Raw genomic sequence first — 24,122 nt, forward strand, 5'->3', positions numbered from 1 at the left:
CTGTGTTGAAAAATATCCTCAATCTGTGTGTCTAGTCCTGTGGCTGTAATGCGAGGCATCGCTTTTGGTTTTGAATTTGGCAATGATTTGGGAGCTGCTACTGTGTTCAATCTTCTATTGATATGGATATGAATGAGTGTGTGTAATATTGAGCACTGTTTATATATTTCTCTTTCCAATATTTCTTCCATACTTGGGAAAACCGTGTGCAGGATAACAGGATTGATGCCTATCTTCTTTGTCCTTGATGTTATATCCATTGAGTAGATGTTACTTTCATCATGAGAAGAATATTTCCTACAATAAGGCGTGAAAAGTCTGTAAATTGGCTTTGGTTTTCTCAAGTGCGGGCATCGTGCCTCACAAATTTTTGCTTTCATTCTTCTGTTGTTCATGAGCAAAAATTATAAAAGAGTCCCAGAGGACCATTTTCAGTGATATTGAAGAAGCTATATGCTGTGTGCTAGACTCGGCCTTTGATAAGTATGGACATGCAGTTTTGGTCCTATGTTTCAAAAGAGAAATGGAAGTATTGTGGAAAGCAAAGAAATCGTATTTCTATTGTGTTTGTAGAAGATTTATAAAGCAGCTATTTATATCAGGTAACAACATGTCAAACAATAATATGTGAAGATCTTGATGATGACAAGAGTAATGGCTATGACACAAATACAGCAGTGAGATATGTATAACTATATATGAAGCAACATGTATATTTTCTAAAAGTAAGTATGAGGAATCATATCTCTCAAGACATCAAACACTTGGGGGTTTGGCAGCCACAAAGTTATAAACTGATTACAATAAACAGAATATATGAAGGGCACTCAAATTAAGTAAAATATAGGCAATGAATCGAATTTTGCAAATACACATTGTATAAGATCTGCATAAGAGCAGTGAAAATATATGGAGTCATGCAACACAGTGAGTATACACAGGCAGACTTAGTAAACAAATAATGGTATGCAGCAGCCGTTGATATGTCTTCCCACGTCACACAATATGGCGTATGCAGAACAAAGGGGCAGCAAGTATTTCATTGAAAAGCTATGTAAGACAAGTTTGAATGAAGACAAAATAAAAAGGTGCCGTCTTTCTTACTAGAGAAATAATTAAGGAGGAAGCCCGATAAAAGACAAAATCTCCATTGCTATGATGTGATCAAACCATAGAGCAAGTCATCGTGGATTCCCGGCGAATTAATTTAGAAAGAACAGACTATATATATTCAGTGGTGACGAAATGTCTTGGTGGTTAACAGCATAGAAAACGACAGAAATTGCTGACAAGGCCACTGCACAATAATAGCAATATGCAGATCAATAGGATCAAAGCCCGCTGATAACATTCGTAGCTCCTTCCTGGAGAAGATTGGATTGAAAGGTCTCCAAAGATCACCGGAAGGGATTGATATCTTGATGGATTTTCTGATTTGGTGGAATAAAACACAGAAATTACTTGTGTTGGCAGTCTTCATTGAAGATTCATGGGCGGTAGTCTTTGTTGATTTTCGGTGGATGTTAGAAGGCTCGCATTAATAGTATTAGCCTAAGGCAATTCAAAAGGAAATCTGGCATCTTCATTGTTCTGTTTTGTAATATAATGCCCTTCGTAGATGAAGACTGCATAGACAAGGTGAAGGATTGCATACAGGTCTGAGGGCGCGAGGGAGAAGGACTTCCCAAAGTCCGGTTACAAGCACATACGCGAGTACAAGTAATGGGCGGATGTCACTGATCCATGGAGATTAGAAACGTCACCATAAATCGAAATATGGCACATTTGGCAATCGATGGAAGAACAAGTAATCTGGAAGTTTCTCACCAAGTAGGATCGAATTCATAAGGGCCCATATTGCTCGTATCAGTAGGCATTTCATCCAACATTGAAGTAATGTAATTATCGAAAAGGTTTTTGTACTGAGGAATCTTGTTAATGGCATCTGTGGGTTATCTGGTACGTGTTGTTTCTGTGATTTCCTTCAAGTATATACCTGCTTTTAACATTTCTGTATGTTGCTGCAAGGATGCTTTCAAGTGTGGGTGTCTCGGGATGTATAGCGCCGGGTAGAATGGAGTAGATACCGAAGAGATGAGGATTAGCGTGCATACTGGCAAATAAACGACAAAGAGATAATCCTATTGTTTGGCAAGAATTATATGGGCCTTCCTTGCTTTAATTAATTACCATATGTTATTAAAAGAGAACAGTTATGAATTACCAAGAGGTGCGACTCTAACTGACACCTCTTGGTTGTTTATTTATATGTGATGAAAAACAAATGAGACATCATCAGATTCTCTTGTAAAAAGTTTTTTGAACACACCTGTTAATATCAGCACCATCGGAGTATTCATTTCCTTCTAGGGGAAAAATTAGAGATTTGAACAAAGCAAAGGGGAGTTCGATTTTTTGAGTATTGTTTCTAGAAATTGTATGGATTCAGTTGTGTTGGATTGAGTATCAAGATTTGGAGTGTCTTCATCACGATTTGTCCAGCAATAAATCAGTAAGAAATTTTATTTGTCTTAGATTTGAATCATACATAACTCATCCTTTATAGTTGAGTTCATTTGTTTTTAATCTATTAATTTGATAAGTACATTAAAATTGTTCGCTGCTGTTCAGATTTGATCAATACAAAGTGTAGGAGATCATCTTGTTCTCATTATTTGTATCTATTATGACTGTGTGATGGTTAAATCATAATAGACACATCTAAATACGTTAAGTTGTGACAATTTGAGGCATCAAATTAACTAAATTATTGATAAATATCATGCCAACAATACTGTAAGGTTGTATGTAAGAAATGTATGTTTGACTCTATTGCCCAATTAGAATTCAACACTCATCATAAATCTGCTCATAAATTTTGAACCCAATGCTGGCATTTCTCTATTCTCTTCCTTTGGCAATCTGATTTTATTTAGTAATTTGTCTATTTTCATTTCAGCAACATATAACATCTTAAATAAAGTAATTGAAGTTTGAAGATAAATAATCTAGAACGTTTCCTTGATGCTTGCCAATTGAGGAGTTTATTTGATTACTGTAATCTGCTATAAATCATCTTGGAATTGAGTTTTGCCATCCAGGATTTAGGTAAATAGGCTTTGGTCCAGTGGAACCAAAAGCGCAGAGGATTGAAGTCAATCTTGTCAAGTTGGCCAAAATCAGTTAGATACCCAGCATCGAGTATGCAGGGCTCGTAGGTTTCTAACCAGTGATTTTGGTAACCAACACACTGAGCCTATTAATGCCTATAATAATATCGTTAATAATATCGTAAGACCCAAGAGGTGCTAGATACAAGTTCAATTTAATGGAGAAATTCGGAAAATCAACCCGAGTCTCAAACAGACACTGCTCTACCTTAACCCTTGATTGGTTTGCATACTCGACTGTCCATGGTTTGCCATAAAACTAGATCTCTTTGGAAATCTACTTAATAGTTTAGGTGATATAAAACATTTAGAAGCTCCAGTAAAAATTAAAATAGAAACAAGGTTCCTATAGATCTTACTCGGAGTTTCGACCAAGCCTATCTGTTGCTCTGCATGTCGATTGTCACGTGCTCCGTGAATCCTTTGCTGAGAAACATGCTGCTGTGGAGTAAGGGGAGGTCAGGGTGGCTGATTGGTGTTGGTATTAATAGGGCATTTATTAGCATAATGATCTCCTTTGCAAGTGAAACATCCTGAAGGTGGTCCCTTTTTTTCATTGCCCTTATTATTCTTATTTGTATTGAAATTACTTTTAAAATCCTTGATTCCAGTCCCTTTTGATATTGACTTGTTAAATTTATAATCCTTAAATTGATTCTTCTAAGATCCAGTATTTGTACCTTCTGTATTCCAATTTTTTTTCTTTTATTATCCCGGATAGAATCATCTCTCTTGATTTATATTCTTGTCAGACAACCTTTTTTAGAGTTTCTTCCATGGTTCGTGGAATAAGAGCATCAACTGCCCCTCCAATCCTATTAGTCAATCCCATGATAAATTTCCTTACTTTTAGGTTCCTATTTTGTTGGTATGGTGGTACATAATTCAATAGTTAGGTAAACTTCTCCCATTACTTATGTACGATCATATCTCCTTGCTTGAAATTTTGAAAATCCAACAACTTTTGATCATAGAAGGTTTGGGGTAGCCAGCGGTTCTTAAAAATTGTTACAAACTTTTCCTAGGTAATCTTAGTGGTTTTAATATTTAGCTCAACCTTGGTGTTTCCCCACCATGTAGTAGCTTCTCCAGTAAATTGGTATATTCCCCAAACCGCTTTTGAGGTCTCTGAAATATTCCTAGTTTCAAATTACTATTCCATTTCCGTTAACCAGACCTCTGCATCCTCTTCGGATTCAGAACCAGAAAATTTGGGTGGTTTGATCTTCTTAATATTTGTAGATAGGTTGCTTACTATTTCAAGTTTCTTCTGTTTTTCATTTTGGGAAGGTGAAGTTTGAGGGGTTTTCTTGTTGTGTTCAGAGACTTCGATTTCTGTTCTGGGAGGGGGCAAGGATTGCATTTCCTCTTGATTATGCCTCATCTAGGCTGCCATTTCATTCATTCTTTTTTCCATATTATCTAACTTCAGTTGTGTTTCTTGCAAAATCCGAAGTAATAAATCAGTGGAAGATTGTGGGTCGTTTTCATGAACCATGTCATGCCCAGCAACATTCTCATCACTGCTCATATTTCTTACTGGTTTGACCTGGAAATTATCAAGATTCTTATGTCAATTTGTTGTGTTATGTCATATATTTTTTTTAACATGATTTCTACAAGATAAAGAGATTGTGAGTAGATAAAACATATGAATAAACCAATTTATTTAATCAATTTTAATACTTCTATGCTGTATTTACAACAACCTTTATTTACAAAATAAAATAAAATTTCCTTCTTAGAGGATATTTACATTATAGATTTAGTTATTCTGAATTTTCTTTATTTGCAACAATGTGGTTCAGTCTCAGACTTGTAGTTATCCCACACCATCCAAGATCTATGGAAGTGCATAAGAGAACTGTCTTGGCAAGTGTTCCAAATTTGAATAAGTTTGTTTCTATAGGCTACTTTACTAGCAGGATCCCATCTCACTCTTTCCTTCCTCATTCGTTGCAAAGTCTGCTTTAGGGTTTCATTGTCTTGAGGCATGGAACAACAACTGTAGTCATAGTTCGGTATGTTCCTAATTAGGTATAAAAAGATGGGATGTTGTGCTTTCTTGCGAGGTGTTTTACATACTTGCATCCTGTACATTTAATCTAAGAATTTTCAGGTTTACTAATCTTTTATTAAGTAGTGTGCCCTAGGTTCAGTGTTGAACCCAGTGCTCTGATACCATATGTAACGAATGAATTTCATAACAAAATATAGAACTAATATTTGGTTTCACATAGAAATGAAAGAGTTTTCTTCAACTAACTATCAAAACAAAACATCTTAAATTCTTTTCATGAGATATTAACTAATTTAACTACTAACGATTAATTGAGATAATCATTCAATTGAAATAACTGAAATAACGATTAATTGAAGTAACTGAAATAATGATTAACTAAAGTAAGTAAAATAACGATTTCCTATCTTTCCTTGCATATAAGTAAAGTAAATACATGATCAGTTACAAGAGGACTATAAATGCATATTAGGAATGGAAAAAGAAACATACAAGAAGTAACTGGTGAGTCTTTAACTAGTTGTGTAATCCTCGGCTTTCGGTAAGAGGAGAAGCATTGACTTATGCTTAACCTCCCAACCTTGGATCATATCCATCCCCACACAATCTGTTGAGAAGAAAGGCCCACCCTACCCCGGAATCGGGCTTGGGGTACTACTAGTCTAGCCACTTGAGCATTTTCGGTGTTTAGAATGTCTGCATAGTAATGGACGAACATGTTTGAATAAATGACACTACTGACATCAAGTGATCTTATGAAGGCAAACATGCCTTTAACAACCTTGGCCAAAGTTTTTGGATGGGTTTCAATTACCCGATCACCATCGCTCGACTTGACAACAGGAACAATATAAATAGACATGCATGAGCTATCATATGATTCTTTTTTAAAAAATTATATAAGTATGTTATCTTATAACTAATTTTGTTTCCATGTTATTGCAGATTTCTCTCTTACCTCTTCACCCTTTTCCTTGGCCATACAGCCGTGTGAGTCCTAGGTGTTTATAATCTTAGAATATCCACTCTTTTACTAAGCCCCAACAAGGTTTGGAACATTACAATTTTCAGTATATCAAATAAAAGAGAATGATCTTAATAAGCTTGCAAAGATATACATTTTGATATACTAAAGTGAAACAAAGTTGTGTAAACTTATTCTTATACTCTTGGTCTTGACTCAATGCTGAAAGTTTAGACTCATTATTAAACAATACATAATTTCATGGACGTACTTCCTTCTGCTATAATTCCAAATGTAGGAATAAAAGGATGAATATATATATATCATTCAAAAAACAAGATGACCACTTAACTTGGTCTGATTAATGGAAATGTGAGCCTTGGCTTGATGTGAAAATAGTTGGTTTCCTCACGGAAGCAATCCGTATGCAATTTCCTGAATAACTATGATTACCAACCTTCGATAGGGGGTAGAACATGAAAGAAATAACATAGAAAATGCAGAGGTAAATCGTGTGGAGAATAATGATATCTCATAGCTTCTCTCGGCTTCCAAATTTATAGTCATTCGATATATCAAAGGCTTATGCCAAGTGTACATTTCGGCCTTTTAAAAAGAAATGGATAAATACGGAAAAGAACTTGAAGGTTATAAATTAAAGGATAATTTATAACATATTTATCTACTTGCACGTAACTGTATTTCTTTAAGATGACATCATATTATATATATTAATCGAAGGTTGTATCTTTTAAATATGTATATCTATATACATGCTTCATTTGGAAGATTATTTTATCTTCTTGTACACGTATTTAAATGTACGTATTAATTAGATAGAATTTTGTATAACAATAATAGTATGGTGTCACCTTCATTTCTATATCTATGTGCACATACATAAATATGTATTATAATGAAGCGATGAAAATGTCAACCATAAGCCGTTAAAGGTATGTATTTTAATTAAGTTAAAATCATTAATGTTTTTAATGTTTATCTAATAGCTCATGCGTGTCCAAATAATTGTACCTTGCTATACAAGTCGCTAGGTTCTTACAAAGATAGTTAGAGGTCATACCTGTCGATCAGATAAATGGACTAACATAGTTCTCCATTTCGTAGATCCCGTTAAGCAATGCTTCTCCCCTTCGTCTGCTCCTGCAATCACCTGTACAACAATTTTTCACAATATTACCAAGTTCCATGATAAATCCACAATAACATTTAACAATGATATTTAACAAGGAATTTAGTTAATAACCATAATTCCGAGATCAAGCAACTACTAACTACTATCATCATCATATGACAAATAACTGATAGCGACCATCCTCATTGAAAGTTAAACCATTTCATAGGATACAACAGTTATATTTAACTACCCTTTTCACATGAATAGAAAAGAAAACCATTGAACTCAACGGCTATAATAATTTGAATTAGGTCTAAATTTGGGATGCAACATAGACCCTATTGGTGTCTGCTGTTGGACATTAATAAATTTATCTTTTCTTATCGTGGACATATCGCTTTGATGCTCTAGGCTTTTGTAACCACCGCTTATTGATAGTTTCTAAACAAGAGTCGTGATTTGCTTGAAAAGTCTTGATGGTTCATCTTTGGTTTTGTAAATAGTCGAATGATATTTGGGAATACCAAATGCTTCTTTGATAGCTAGTTCTCTAAGATAGGCTAGGACTTTTTCGTTTGGTTCTATGAATTGTTTGTTTATGATATTGTAATACTTGACACATTCTACATCAATTTGTTGCACTGCACTAGTGGGGGAAATCCAGTTGCTTGAATAAGTCCATTTTTTATCATTCTTGGGGACATTGTTGTAAGACTAGGAACAGTTTCATTGAGCCTGTACATTCCTTTCTTTACTTCTTAGGATCCACATCAGTAAGGTTGGTGTTTCCAACTCTTCTGCACTTTGATGAAGTCTTGGGAATCAAATTGTATTCTTTTACCTAGAACTTCATTTAGATTTTCCTTGAAATTCCTCCTTGAGCTGCCATTTCTTTCTTGTGGAAAAAACTCAAGTTAGAAAGGATATATATATATTTTAAATTTTATAAGTTAAATTCTTTTTAATCAGCTTTTAAATCAGTCTTCAATTATTTGAAAAATCAAACTTTTTAATCAAGAGTTATGTATGGAAACATGAAAAAGCAAGAACGTTCTCAACACTTAGATTCATCAAAGCTGTCCTTAAATTTTACACTGGAATCTTGAAACTTTATAAAGAATTCCTCTTGAAACCTGCATGACATTGCCATAACCTTGTCAAAAACACCATAAGTTAAAGAAATTGCCTAAGGTCCTAAGGAATGCCTTCAAATTGAGAAAATATTTTCCTCTCAAAATATCAGAATTCTCTCTTAAACTTGTGAATAATAAATTGGTGTCCTCATGGCTCCTTGGACCACACCACTTGCACAAAAAACTTCCATTGTTCTATCTGCTTTGATAGTCTCGTTCGAAGTTACCAAACCCATTGCTCCTTTGACATTGGATTATGAGTCGTCGACCCTTCATGTTGTAGTGGATTCTACTTTTGGGTGTACTATTGTTGCTATTTTTTTCTTGCCGGTTGTTGTAGTATCCACCTGGCAAGGCATTAGAGTTTGCAGTTAGCCTTGGTGGTGTGGTTGGGGGGGTTGCTCACTTAAGTGAGGCCTTCAAGTTGTATGAGCATTTCTTAATGGAATGTCTTAGCATTTGACAAATGTCTCAAAAAGATATCGTTGTAGAGTTAGCCATCGTGTGGCTTTGAACTTTGCAGTCATTGTATCATAGTTCCTTACCCTCCTTAGCACTTTCTTTTTTTGGATTTAGCTCTATCATTCGCATAATGTCCCTTTGTGGGACTTGTACAATTTTGGATTCTCCATCGGAGCTCTCATCCATATTGTCATCATTGATGACCTTCTTTTTCCTTTGAGACATTTTGTTCTTGCTTTTGATGTGCATTGCTTGATTGTAGGCATCAATGCACGAGGATGAGGGCACTGCCTTCATCTTCTTCTGCAACAAGGGGATCAACCCTTCAATGGACCATTTTTTTCAGCCCATCCGCTAGCTGATTTTCCAACCTGCCAAGCTACTCTTGTGCCTGCAATTGTAAGGTCGCACATTCTCATTTTCCCCTTGCTTCATGTTGTAGATTTCTGCTACTATTTTGTTGTCATCTCATAGTAGCTTGAACTCTTCTTCAAATGCACTATTTAGTTTGTTCCATGTCGCTTTTCTCCCCTTTTGCAGGTTTATATACCAATCAATGTCAATTCCCTGTAATGTGGCAGGAGATGCCTTAAACCAATAATCATGGCCATCTTTGCCATTGGCTTCATATATTGTCACACAACTTGTAGAATAACGTATGAGGTCCTCCAATCCATCACCTCTGAATTTGTTGAGCTTTTGATTCTTTGGGTGTTCACCATTGTTCTTGGTTGATAGATATCATGTGTATGAAACCAGAATGGAGTGTGTTTCTTTCTCGGCCACATTTTGGTGCCTCATTCACACTCTTAGTTATCCATAAGTCGTCTACATGTCTACTTGCATCGTCTACACCTTGATCACCTCCCTCGTGTATACTCCCTCCTTTTCGGAGTCTTTGACTTTAGTGCCCCTATCCATGATTCCTTTGATAGGCATAAGTTCTTGATACCCAACATAGTGTTCTCAAATATTTCGGCTATGTCCCTTTTGAGGTTTCTTTCTTCATTGTCTTCGTAATGTGCAGACTACATTGACAAACCATACTCTTTGGAGTCAAACTTTGAGTCCTCATACATCACTTGTATGAACGAATTATTTTTGCTGGTCAACAACATCTCCTACCTTGTGGGGGAGTGGTAGGTTTTTGAAAATCTCCTCCCACTTGCTCCACATACATTGTGTTATGCCTTCCTTGACAGGTGCCTCCTACTTCTCTTGATTCCGGTTTCAGCTAACACTTTGAATTTTGATTTGTGGTAGGCTTTGAGATTCCTCGATGATTCTATGCAATTATCGTTGCCTTTCACTTTGTTTCCTGATTCAGAGAGCTCTTCTCACTAATGCTTCTCCTTTTCTTTGTCCTTTTATCTCTTCGGATATGTCTTCTTTGTCTTTGTTTGGCAAAAGGGGCATTAATGGGCAGAATTGTTGGATGTGTGGCGTCTATTTGTGTCACGCTCTTCCTCCCTATAGTTCCTTTCCTTGTATTATTGTATTTGCTACCGATATTGTGTTGTGAGGTTTGCATACCATCACATCATAGCAAATGAGGGCCTTCTCTTTTTGCTTAGTAGTGGGCTAGTTGTCGTAGTGGACATTTCTGAGTCTCCGTGACTGAGAGGTTAGTTTGTGCAACTTTGACTCGCTAGGGAGTCAAGTCAGCCAGTGTTGAATTTCGGTAGCTGCAAGATAGATCAGTTACCTTTGATGATGCCTAGTTTCTATTCTATGATGCCTCTGCATTTTGGTTCCTTTTGGTTGAGGTCATGATGGTTTGCAAGGTTCTTATTCATCGTGAGGGTTATATTGCTGTTGTGTGACATCTTTTTTTTGTGTTGCTCCTGTTGTGTTCGCAGTTTTGTCATATGGAAGAGTTCATATATTTTTTTTGGAGACCAGCAGGTATGTTTCTATTCTGTTCATGCAAGTACTTCATGGCCTTAGGCTCTTAGTTCATATTGTTGACTGTTCATCATCTTGCCTCTCTTATGTGGCCTCATCATTGTGATGACTATGCTATACCTCTGTGCTCTTTATGATGACTTGGCATTGTCAAAGAGTCTTCAACTATTTATACGTATGTTTATTATGTGTGCCATTTTGTTATCTAGCATCGCCGATAATCTTAATGAAGCCAACAAACACTCTTAATGATGGTGCCATTTCAGATTACTTTGTTGCAATGCAAGTTTGTAACAGCAAGAAACTTGTCTTGCTCTAGAGCTCACACTTAGTATTACAGTGACTTTTGCTGTGTAGCGGATTTCACATTCGTGTGTCAAAGTTTTACGGAGCCTTCTTTGAGTTTTTACTAGCTATTCAGTTCCACGTGATTGCTGTAGGAGTTCTTCAATTTTATCATAGTTATTGTAGACAATATTGCGATGCTCAGTGTGCAAGCAATATTGTATTCCGCCTAATATAATTTCATATCTGTATATTGTGTTTTTTTTACTCATTCTCTATTGTTATCTTTGTATCCGATCATTGTATTATTGTTTAGTAGGCATTACTATTAATTTGTTCTAAGTTTAACTCAAGCTTATTGATTCTCAGGCTGGAGATATCAATGAGGAGATGGCATTTGTAGTTGGTTTTGAAAACTGAATAAAGGTATCATTAGTTTTTGTGGGCTGGGTTGTTTCCCTCAGAGAGGAGGTTTTTTTGCAGGATAACTTCCTGTGTTATCTGTTGTTTTGTATTTTTGTATTTCATTTGACACAGTCTTATATTTCTCATATAAATTTAACATGGCATCGGAGTGGGTCTAAGGAAATGATCCAGAACCAGATGTGGTATTATACTTTTACTATTTGCTCTATTTTCTTGTTGTTTGGTTCAGCTAGTTACTATGGTGAACGATCTGAAAGTTGAAGACAGATTGGATGGTTCTTCAAATTTCTTTTCATGGAAGTTTAGAATTCTGATTGCTTTTGAAGAGAATGATCTTCTTGACTATGTGAATTTTGATGAAGGAGAACCTTCTGAAGTACTTGAGAAAGCTCAATTGAAAAAATAACAAGATCATGGCTAAGAATATTCTGATTGACTCGGTTAAGGATCCTCTGGTTCCCATTATTTCAAAGTTGAGTTCAGCGAAAGAGATGTTTCATACTTTGAAGGGCTTGTATGAATTCAACAACACCAATAGAGCTCTGGTCCTGAGACGTCAACTTCTGCATGTTAAAATGGCTAGAGGAGAATTAGTTGTTTCATACTTATGAAGATTACAGAGTTAAAAGGTCAGCTCAATGCAATTGGAGAGTCCTTTGTAGATAAAGATTTGGTCATGCTTGCCTTGAATGGACTTTCGCACTCTTGGGAATCCTTCATTCAAGGTGTCAATGGGAGAGATGTCTTCCTAAATTTGATAGGTTGGGAGTTGATTGCATTCGGGAAGAATGCAGACTAGAAGCTGGAGGCAATGGATGTAAAAATCATCATGAAGATGACCATGTATTGGCTTCCCACACTGTAAAGGAGAAAGGAAACAATGGTAACTTCAAAATATTCAAAGACAAGAATTTTGAGTCAATCCCCGATTCCAAGAAAACGAAGGAGACTCTTCCTAGGATTCAGTGCTTCAGATGTGATAAATTCGGACACCAAAGCCTCAAGCGGCTGTTGCAAATGTTGATAACTCTTTTTCTCAAAGAGACTCAAGTCAAAATTGAGAAGGATTCTTTATTTATTTCTGCACTTTCTAGAAATGCTCCTACTAACAGCGATACATTTCTCATTGATAGTGGAGCCTCTCGTTACATTGAATGTTAAAATTAACATTAAGGTGACCCAATCATAGAAGCATTTAGGTAGGGTTCTTTGATGAGGTGTCCCAAAAACATCCTAACCTAGGCCCAAGAGTGAAGATACCACCCCCTTGGTCTCATGTGGCCCATGCCATGCATATGAAGTGGGTTTCCTAGTGCTCCTTCATCTTGCCGCTCCTAGCTTGGCTCCAACTGATTGAACAACTGTTTACCATGGTAAGTACTGTGGGGATCATTTACAGCAGGGTGCCCCGAAAGTCTATCCTTCGTAAGCCCAAAGGCAGTCCATTTTGTCCCCTTTGGTCCCATGAATACTCCCTGGTCACAACCATGAGATGAGATGCTTAGAAGTTGACCTCATCACTGTTCTCTCAACAGTAATTACTTCACTTTCCTTACTATTACTGATTTCAACAGTCGGATACATAATATCTTTTACATATGTATATTAATTATTAAAGCGTTATACTATCAATATATGTATAATTGGTAAATTGGGTAATTGTAAAATACACAATTGAATATTGATAGATAAATGCAAACAAGTCTGAAGTAATTACTTATTATATTCTTAAATCCAAACAAGAATAATCATAAAATATTTGTTATCAAAATATGTATCAAATGAGACCCATCCCAAGAAGCTGATGTCTGAACTATTATGTCTTTCCTTTGTACTTATCACTGTCATTATGCCCTCAGATATGTTTCTTTATTCAAATATATATATGTGTGTGTGTGTGTATAAAATTATATATTGTGCGATGGGAAAGGGGAGGCATTAGAGAAACGCGTCTTCTTTAAGTCATGTCTTTCCATGCAGATCGCACGCCTTCCAATTTATTGGTTTGGGCGTAATTAATTCTCTTTTTGGTCGATATTCCCTTGGTATCACTGGGGCCCTATTAAAAGATTATAATTGTGATACTGTTTTGTCCTGAATTGATTTCTCTTTGACTCCGGCTATTTGCTTGTCTTTATCAATTACCTTTAATACCTTCTTTGCCGTTTGTGTCTTTGTCGGCTCTTTTCTCCAATCGTTCATTAACAGTGATTTTGATTAACTCAACCAAATGATATTTATGCAAGGCATTGATGATACATTTTCCCCATTTTCCGTTATCCACTGTACATCATTGCTGGTTCCTGATTGTATGAGGTAGATGATGGAATGAAACTATGAAGTCTTACTGTAGTAAGACAATTTCATTCCTTCTGTTTTTGTTTCTCCATTAGTAATTCGGTCCATGACACAAGTGTGTTGACATCAGCTTCAGAAAGTACCTGAGCACATTTTACTTCAAGATACCCATAGACAAAGTGCATGGTTGCCCAAACTTCCAAGTTTTCTCCATCTTCATTATGCTGGACATTTTGAGCACCTCGAATGAAAAGAACATTGAATGCAGTTATTGGAGTCAATGCTACTACTAACTTATTCGCAGAAGACTGTTACCTGTAATCTCAATACCTGTAACTTGACAAATGTTTAGGTCATTTCATTACTTAATCATTATAAGTGGACCTCCAGTCTCATGCATTGTTGTGAGCATAGCTCATACGCAACTCACCTAGATTTTTTTTTGCATGTGAGTTACTGAATTCTTGATAATTGATTTTCACATTTGCACAGAAAATTAAATGGTGAAACCTTATGCCCTAACTGCTGCAGAGTAGAATCCAAGGACATGGATTTAATCTTGCATAAAATCTTCCTGCGATTTTGGCCCATTGAAAATTTGTCTAAAATCTTGGTATAAAAAAGTACTCGACTAATGGCTGCCAAAATAAATAGGATGCAACATGATTTTAACTTGAAAAGAGGCACATTTTTATTCATAATCAAGGTGGGGCACTCACGTTTTTGGGTAAACTGGCAATACCCTTGCACAAACGATATTTTTTACGTAAAAGTAGCCATCATGGGAAAAAGACACTAAAACAAAACACTCAAAATTTGTCACTAAGGTGGCTTAATTATAACAGTAAGCTTTATCTTCTAATAATTATTTAATATTATATTAATATTTCCTTGTTATATCCTCCTAAAATTACTTTCTTATATGTTGACATAACTATTGTGCAGTTACCTCAAAACTTCACACTCTGGCTGAGCTCAATTTTGGGGTAAAGACCCTGGGGTTTCGTGGAGAGGCTTTGAGTTCACTTTCTGATGTTGCTTTGCTTGAGGTGACTACAAGAGCACGTGGATGTCCAAATGCCTACACAAAAATTATAAAAGTGAGGTTCTTTGCTTTCTGCCTTTCAAATTTTGTACCATTTAAGTGAGGCCAAGGCTTCTCTCTCAAATTTTCATTTTAGCCCTAGTATTAAGTTTTAATGACAAGAAGTTATTAATGTAAATACTAATTTTTAAATATTTGTCAGGGTTGTAAATGTTTGTCACTCGGACTTAGTCATGGCACTCGAGGACTTGGAACTACAGGTAGATATTGAAATTCTGTTTGAGCAAAGGTTTCTCTTTCTCATAACTCAGCTGAATAATACTTGTATTATAATTTATAATTGATTACTATGCAAGCCTTAGATGTTGCTAAGGAATGCATTGAAGATTACGCATTGATGTTTTTGTATTTCAAAGGACTTGTATAGTCTGGCTGGAACTTTACATGATTTTCCTTTTGATGGATCAATGTTAAAGCTGTATTGGCTGCCTACAATGTATATGAAAGAGATTTTATCTGCAGTTGAAAACATGTAACTCAAACTTAATGAGAAATCATTTTTCCACTGAAATTTCATATTGCAAGACAAAGATTACTAAAATGTCAAAGCTATTTCAAGATAATCATGCCTTCAGAAAGTGCAACCAAAAGAGCTGAACTGGCAGGTGCAATGAACTGACGAAGACTGATTTGTTTGACTGAGCATGGTGCAGCAGAAGCTCAAAGACAATAAGGGGGATCTTGAAGGCTCATGATGAGCTATGAGTAGATTTGATGTAATAAGGTCCATGGACCAAATTGAGCCGTTTTGTAAAGTTTTGTGTGATTTTGGACCCATTTGTAAGGCTGTTGTCCTTGTTAGGCATGTATAAGCCAACTTGGTCAAATCTGGTCAAAGGGTCTGTAGGAGTCTAGGAGTGAGTTGAATTGGTGTCTAATAATGTTTTGAATCACAAATGATCAATTGGGCATGTTCCTAGGTTGATAGGATGCTATGTGCAAAAAGTTGTCATGGAGCAAAAATTTGTCAATGTTGCTTGACAACATTGACAACAAATTATGCAACTTTTACAACTTTCCTTCCAACGACCACTTATGGTTTGAATTTTGGTTGGGATGGTTGGAGGAAGTTGTCTGATGTTTATTTAGGCCTCTGCTGGTCAAGGTAAAGAAGTTGTTCAAGATTTGTCATTGTGAAGCAATAAAACATTTCAATTTCCCTGTGAATTCTGCTACTCTTTTGCTGTGTACAACCTTGTATGGATTCATCAGATGATCTAATGCACACGGTTGTTTAAACTTAAGAGGAATGAGTTATCTTCCTGTTGATATTGGTTTGGAAACACTTCTTTGTGTTTTGTAGAAGGTATTTCCAATTTAGTGCAGAGTGGTTCAAAACCCTTGCCTACATAGGGTTTCATCTTAAAATTAACTTTCCACTCTTGGAAAATTCCAGCCGCTGGTGGAAAGTTAAGACCATCAATGTACTTTAGAATGACGTAAGCCTCAGACCGGGAAGTGAAAGTTTGCATGAGATATGGCCATTGAAAGACCAGGCATCTCTATATGACTGGTCATGGTTGTTTGCAAATTTGATTGCAGATGTGTGAGTGGATAGACTAGGTCATAAAAAAGGGTAGATTTGGTGTATTTAAAGATGCGGAGAACCGTTCCAAGCATTGGCTTGTGGATATCAAATCAAATTTAAGGGGTTGCTTTGTAACAGTGGTCTAATTCCCCATTTAGATCTGTCTGATCAGTCAACCATTAGGATCCTTGGTGGTGAAACCTTGAACCCAATTTGAGGTATGTCGTGTAAAGGCAAAAAGGGTACTCAAAACTGTGCTCTGTTTGGCAAGTTGTTTGAAAAGTCAGGAAGTTGTAGGGAAAAACCCTCAAAGGTAAGGCTAGGCCTCTACAAGGCAATTATTGTCAAGGGTTTGGTGTGGATCAAAAGGGTAATTGTTTGGTGTTGCATTGGTTCTCTGGAGACAAGAAATGATGGAAGATCAAGTCTAGTCCATCCTCTGCAAGTTGGATGTGTGTGTTACCCTCATGTGCCTAGGATAAGGTCTAAAGATGATAGTGGCTTCAAAGGTAGTCTTTGAGATCTTCTAGCGTACCCTTTTCCCTCGCAGTGCCTCCTCCTTCTTCCATCCTTGACTTTCACTCCCTAACCTCCCACACCACTACACTTTATGATATTCTAGGGCAGCCACCTCTCCATTCCACTCCACCTCCTTTTTGTCTACTATTCACATCCTCCAGTATTTATGAGGCCATCAGATCCATGAGATGTAGTCAGGCGGCAGATGAAGAAGGTTTCCAAGCAGAACTTTTCAATCTTGGTGCTTCAGTTCTTGGTTCCTATCTTCCTACACTCTTTAATAGAGTTGTTTGTACTGGATTTCCTGAGACCTGGTCGCAACATGTGATTTACCCTATTCATAAGTTTGGGATTGCTTCCGACCCTGGCAACTACAGGACTATCATGATCGGGCATACTTTTGCCGAACTTTATGCCACTGCTTTGAACACTATGCTATCTAGAGAGCTTGATCAGAAAGGGTATAGAGCTAGAGGTTAGGTGGGTTTTCAGGCGAACTACCAAACTATGGATCATGTTTTCACGCTACAGGCTATTATTGAGGAGGTTAGTTACTGCTTTGAGAAGCTCTACTGCTGTTTTGTGGACTTTCGCAAGGCTTTTGATTCTGTCCCTAGGATGGCCTTATTCCAAAAACTTAGAGAGATTGGGATTTCAGATATGGTGTTAACTGCTATTATGCGTTTGTACAAGAAGGTGACTAGTCGTTTTAGGACTCCGGAGGGCTTTTCTGTTCCGATTCAAAGCACCATTGGGGCGAAACAGGGTTGCCCCCTTTCTCCCACACTTTTTGGGTTATATATTGATGAGCTTGACTATTTCCTTGCGAACTCCTTATAGCCTGGAGATGGATGCTATCTACATCAGGTTTTGATCTCCATTCTTTTGCTTGTTGATGATGTTGTTGTCTTGGCCTTTTCTCCTGACAGTTTGTAGAGACTCCTTGATGGTTTGGCTTCTTTTTGTGATCAATGTCAGCTCATAGTCAATCTGGCCAAGACTCGGGTCATGATCTTTAATTGTATGAAGATCTCTCACTTTCATTTCTTCTTTCAGGTTCAAGAGGTTGAGATTACTTCTTACATGTATCTCAAGCTAAAGTTTTCAAGACCACACTTTAGCCTGAGATCGGTTATTCAATCCAAAGTTAGTAAGGGCATGGGCTCTTTGTCCATGCTTGAGAGGCAGTGTTTTAGACACCATTTTCAGGACATTTCGTCCAAGTTGTCCCTCCTCGACTCCTTGGTTTGGCTGACTGTTCTCTATGGCTCGGTGGTTTGGGGACCTTCTCTTATTGCTTCCATTTGGGCCTCTATTGAATGTGTTCAGACCTTGCTTTACGACGTATCATCAGATGTCACAAGCTCATCCCCCACAATATTGTTTTGACCAAGTTTGGAGCTCATCCTTCCCAACTTGCAGCCATTTTGACTTGATTTGGTTTCTCCATCGGCTTCAGGGCTTTCTGGATTCGGCTATTGACCGACGTAGATATTCTTATCTGACTTATTGTTCTTCTACTACGGTTATGAGATCTGACACTAGCACCAGATCTCGTTGTTGGTATGCCTAGGCCACCTCTCTCTTGAGTTCGATCGGGATCGAGATTGATCGTCTCCCTCCCTACCAGTTTTTGCTAGATGCTTCGGTTCATCTCCTTCCTTCTTGTTAGGAGTTGAATGAGCATGTAGACAAGATATTTATAGACAGTACATTATCACTAGTTGGAGTAATCCTCCGGGCGGATTACGTCTGAAGATGGCCTTCTATGCTGAGCATTTTCTTGAGATCCAAAATGGTATTATTGTCCACCCTGTTTATCTTTATCGACGCTGGAGTCACACTTTGAGATTCTCTTTGGGTTTTTTAGAGTTAGCTCTCATCGTCTTTGGGTTCAGACTGATCACCATATTGTTAGAGAGAACCATATTTGCCGATTGTGTACTTTATCTGAGGTGGAGACTGAGACTCACTTTATATTTCATTGCCCTATCTACTACAAGATCAGAGGGAGGTTTTACAGCCTTTTCAGAGATTGTTTTTCTCTTTTGGTGTTCTTTACTTATATTGACTAGCAGTGCCTTGCACTTTACCTACGGGAGGCCATCCAGCTCGAAGAACGTACTCTGTAGTCACTCGTACCTCAAGGCCATATTTCAGGCCAGCTCATTACCGCCTTTTTCTCTCCCCTGTCTTCTCCACGGGGTGCGAAAAGGCCTTCCAGCACTATTCACTCTAGATTGGTCCGGCATTGTACCAGTCTCTCCAGGCAGTGACACTCATCTAGTGGCTATCGACATGGATCTATGGCTCCTGATCATTCACGGCTCTACCCTTCTATGGCTGACTTCTTTGGCTGACTTCTTTGTACCAAGGAAGGATCCTGAATCCTTACCCTGGTTCTTTTGGTTGTGTTTAGTGTTTTGTTTCTTCTATGACACCGTTTGGTGCACCTGCTTTGGTCAGCTCTTTGGTTTGTATGCTTAGTCCCATAAACCTTTGTGGTTTCTGGTTTCTTGTTGGACATTAATATCATTATCTTATCTTATCTAAGTTGTCAGTTGTTGTTGATTTGTGGTTTAGCATTGTGTTGAAATGTTCTTGACCCCTAGGGTGATGGTGGGAGAACTTTCAAGTGTCTAAGAGATAGTGGTGTTGTGGGTTGTCGTGAACTACTAGTTTACCTATGATCTCTGCATCAGAGCGGCATACCTTGAGCTATCTCATCTATTGTCAAAACCATTTCTTCCATTAGCCATGATAAACAGTGGATGAGAAAATAATAGCACCAAAAAGTCACTCAGAGGGCTTGCAAACCAAAAATTAGTGTTGCCATCTCTTAATGGAGTGCAGGTAGAACTATCTTATAAAAAACGAATATGTTGATGGAAGCTATAAGATGTGCCCTTTGGGTCATTCTGAGTCTATCGTTGTTTACATGAAGAGTGGACACAAGAAGAGACAGTATGTTGTTGTTGGGAATTTGTAAGGAATGCAAGCAAGAAATATTGCTGTAACAGATAATTATGGTGTTATATATTTTCCAAGAGTTTTTGGATGATTTATTTGTTGTTACCTCACACAGTTGCAAAATATGATTCATCTGTTCAAGTGTAACTTGGTTGAATTCTGAATTAATTAACATACTCTCTCATGAATATTTCTATATTGTCACTGCTAGGTTTTATTTGGTATATATGATTTGGCTTTAGTGCATTTTTTTGTATCAATAAACTTTTTATTCTAATATTATGTTTTTCACATTTCTTTTTCTATTTAACTGTTTGCCAAAGTGATGAATTTGAATTTAAAAAATGCAGTTATTGCCCGTGATGTATTTTACAGCCAACCAGTTCGAAGGAGACTGCTTCAATCCAGGTTATTCTATCTTGAATTGCATATTATGATATTTCCTTCATATATGCTGAATTGCAAAGTCTTCTATTCTTTTAAGACAATTTTTTTAAAGTAGATTTATCTTTAATGGCTCGTTATGTATTCTACAATTTCTTCAATCATATGCTGATTTTTTTAAATGGATGGATGCTAACAGTCCCAAGAAGGTTCTGCAGTCAGTAAGGGAGCGTGTTCTCCGGATTGCCCTTATTCATCCCCATGTGGCATTTAAAGTCACAGATGTGGATAGGTAAGATGCTAATTGCTGTTATAATATTAAGATCTTTTCTCTTTAGACACAAGTTAAACAGAAAAAATATAACTGTCATCTTCTTTTCTAATAGGGAAGAGGAAGTCATTCACACTAGTGCTGCCACATCCGCCATTTGTATACTTAGTAGCATCTTTGGGAGTGAGCTTGCTAATAACTTACGTCAACTTGATATTTCCAAAGGGAATCTAAGGCTTTCTGGATTTTTGTCCAAGTCACCCAATCATGTGCCTTCAAAGGTTTGCAGAAGTCATTGTTATGTTTTTGTCTCTTACTTTCTCTTGTATGTAATAGAAAGTAGCGCATGAGTTTAATTCTATTCATTTGTGTTTTCATCTTGTTGCTTGATGGGAAGCACTCATCAGTTGGTTAAATTTCATTTCTCTTTACAGGCTGTGCAGTTCTTTTGTATCCTATAGAGGAAATATTTAAATATTTCTTTTTGGTGAAGCCATATTTTATAATGATTTGTAGCCTTGATTCTTATAGACATCAACTCTCATTTTGTTCAAAAAACTCCCATTCACAAATTGCTGAACAAACTATCAACCAAAATCAAGAACAATATGGTACCATCAGATGAAGATCTGGATCAAATAGACAGGGGAAATGAAAAGCCAGTTAAAGATTCCTGTGAGATGCATCTATATCCAGCATATGTTTTGAATCTAAGTTGTTCTCTTTTGAGCTATGATATCACATATGAAGTATCAAAAACTATGGTGGAATTCCAGGTAATGTACATTCTATATTATTCTGGTCTGAATTTATTTTTGAAACATGGCTACATTGTGTGAAATGAATTTGATTATCATCTCACATTCTTCATGATCTGTAATATATTAACTTGATTATGTTGTTTTAATGAGTTTATACTTACCACAGTCATGAATTTGACATAATGCTTACTTGATATTAGCAAATAATGTATTAATAGGGAAACTGATAGAAATTATTCTATCTAGTTGGTAAAAAGGCACCTTTGACTCTCCCACTTATGAACATGCCACTTACGTGTCTAAATAGAAGTTAAGTCTTTGTTGAGAAAGACCTCTTTCATTAAAAAATTGGCCCCCTTAGCTGTTTTAGTTTTGTGCAAACAAATTTGAGATGAAGCTTTGCTTATAAGTTTTGATGTGGTGTCGTTGTAAACTAAGGTACCAATCAACAAATCAATTGAACAGGTGGTATAGACTTTTTCTTTGATGGAGCTTTGTCTAAAATATAGCTTTTCCTATACTACAGGTATCATCAATAAGTAGATTGAGGCCAGCCTATGTGATCTCCACTTTGGCTGGAGGTTAATAGGATTTTCATGGAATAGCTTGAAGTGATAGTATTTAATTTGCGCAAGCTGAAACCAAAGTGGTTGAATATATATGTTCATGAAACTAACTTTAGTTGACAGCAAAGAGAAATATAATAGTTCCATATTTTTAGGAGCAACATATGGATGCATCAAATTTACAAAGAAATTGGAGATGAACATTTCTTGGATGTTCTCCTTACAAGAAAATTAGATGGTGCACTTGTTCATCAAGTCATGCCAATCTTCATTTACATGCAAATTCTCGTAATCATCTAGCACATAAATAGGTGTCTTTAAAACCCTGATTATAGGGTCTTAAGAATTTGTGATAAGGAACATCTGGAGCACAAAATTCTGAACACTTGACCAAAAGTGTATAAGAAGAATCAGTACAAAGTGAAAGTGATTGCTAGGGCTGTTTTGAACAACAAAATTTCAAAGACCAAACTCTTATTTCAGTTGCAAGCCTTGAATGGTATTTCTTCCTTACACAATTGGCATTTTCAACAAATTTTCAAGCCCAGAAACATCTAATTTACTTTTCTCTATTTTAACCAATATTATTAAAACCATAAAATCCTTCAATGTTAAGCTGAAACCAGTTCAGATGGTGGAGTATATTGAACTGATATCTTTTGTGGTGACTTCTACATTAATAATAAACATAAATTCCATCTATAAGGGTTATTAAATTAGCTTTAGTGAAATTATATATCTCAACTAAGCATGGAATTCCTTCTCTTTGCACAACAGCAACATTCAGCAGTGGTAAGTTAAATATATAACAGGAAATGTAAGCATAGAGTTGGAAAAATTACTTCCACACCAAATTGTGATGTGGGTGTACTGCCCTTGGTATTCCTCAAGTCGTGCCCAGCTCTGAAGTTATAATGCTGTCCAAGTCTTTCTCCACATAGTCAGAAGCAGCGCCACATTTCCCCTTCTATTTCTCACACCTCAGTCCCAATATCAGATTGATCCAAAAGACAGACATTGTAAGCTTTAGCGACAGCAGAAAGAATGTGTACAACACCTGAGGAAATGAGAAACTCATGCCGTATCACCGACACATCTGCATTACTCATTAAAAACAACCTAAGCATAGAAAGATGTTGTTGTATAATTCTAACCAGTAGACGTCTGATATTAAAAACTCATAAAGAATGGTTCTAGGCCACTATTATATTTTGTTCAAATATTTAATGAAATAGTCACCAAAACCCAAAGTACAAACCTCTTGGTTATTCAATGCTCAAGACTGAATTTGCCTTTCTAGAAAGTTTCAGAAAGATTGAAACATCAACCTTTGAATCCAAATGCAAACTTGTAAATTTATTATAGGACAAACGCAGACCCTACCTGGATCTGCCTGTGAATCTGCATCATTGAACAAGGACGGAAGCTCAAAACCTTGAGCACTCTGTCAGTTCCTGTATGGAACTGCTTTGATGAAGGGTTTTTGTCTTTAACTTAAAGAAACCATTGAGGTTTTCATTTTGATGGTAAGAGTTTTGGTCACAAGCACATCTCTCTGAATCTCTGCAGAAAAAAAAAAAGCTAAATCTTCTATATATTTCAATTGACACCTGCAACCTTCTTTTATAACCATCTTGTGAACTTTCTGGAAAGATATAATATTTAATCACTTTATAAGTTAAATAAGCTCTATACCCCCAAAAGTGATATATTTTATTATTTGAACATTCCTGACACTAAAAGTCACTTTAATAGCATCCAACATTTCAAATTGCTAGTTTTCGTTCGAATGAGCTATAATCCTAATGAGCCCATTAAATTATGTGAATAAAAATTAGTGACATTAAATAATTAAATTATAGTTTGTTAAGATGCAAGAGTTATTGAAACTGTTGAAAAGCATCAAAGTTGAAATATGAGTGCATTGGAGTGATACTGATGATGAATATTGATTATCAGACCAAATTGGGTGACTCATTATAAATAGATGATCTCTCCAAGAATCTGGAGAACACATTAGAGGCCAACAATAACTATGGAAATTATCATATGAGTTCTCTTGTTCATCTAAGCTCACTAGTAACATCAAATAACCCTTTTGATAAGATTGACTCATACCAAAAAGGTCAGAGCCAACTACAATGTAAGAGCCCAAAATTGGGGACATTTCAATGACGATGACAAAGAAGAATGAACTTGACATCCTTTGGACCAAATTGG

At 36.5% G+C, this 24,122-nt stretch overlaps 1 protein-coding gene across 4 annotated transcripts in view; it reads left to right on the forward strand.

Moving 5' to 3' along the window:
* The window catches only part of MLH3 (MUTL protein homolog 3), a 229,839-nt gene that overhangs the window by 131,891 nt on the left and 73,826 nt on the right, over positions 1-24,122 (forward strand). For all 4 annotated transcript variants that reach the window (XR_016355484.1, XM_089797504.1, XM_089797502.1 and 1 more), the window contains exons 5-11: positions 14,744-14,898; positions 15,046-15,103; positions 20,271-20,328; positions 20,504-20,596; positions 20,691-20,856; positions 21,010-21,025; positions 21,107-21,351. Coding sequence is in view for 3 of the 4 variants with exons in the window: in XM_089797504.1 (XP_089653630.1) it covers positions 14,744-14,898; positions 15,046-15,103; positions 20,271-20,328; positions 20,504-20,596; positions 20,691-20,856; positions 21,010-21,025; positions 21,107-21,351 (791 nt within the window). In the remaining variant the exon portion in view is untranslated. The remainder of the gene's footprint in view (positions 1-14,743; positions 14,899-15,045; positions 15,104-20,270; positions 20,329-20,503; positions 20,597-20,690; positions 20,857-21,009; positions 21,026-21,106; positions 21,352-24,122) is intronic.

The sequence above is a fragment of the Cupressus sempervirens genome, chromosome 8 (assembly GCF_028749045.1).
Source record: "Cupressus sempervirens isolate cs-2001-9-10 chromosome 8, ASM2874904v1, whole genome shotgun sequence".
Classification (NCBI taxonomy): Eukaryota; Viridiplantae; Streptophyta; class Pinopsida; order Cupressales; family Cupressaceae; genus Cupressus; species Cupressus sempervirens.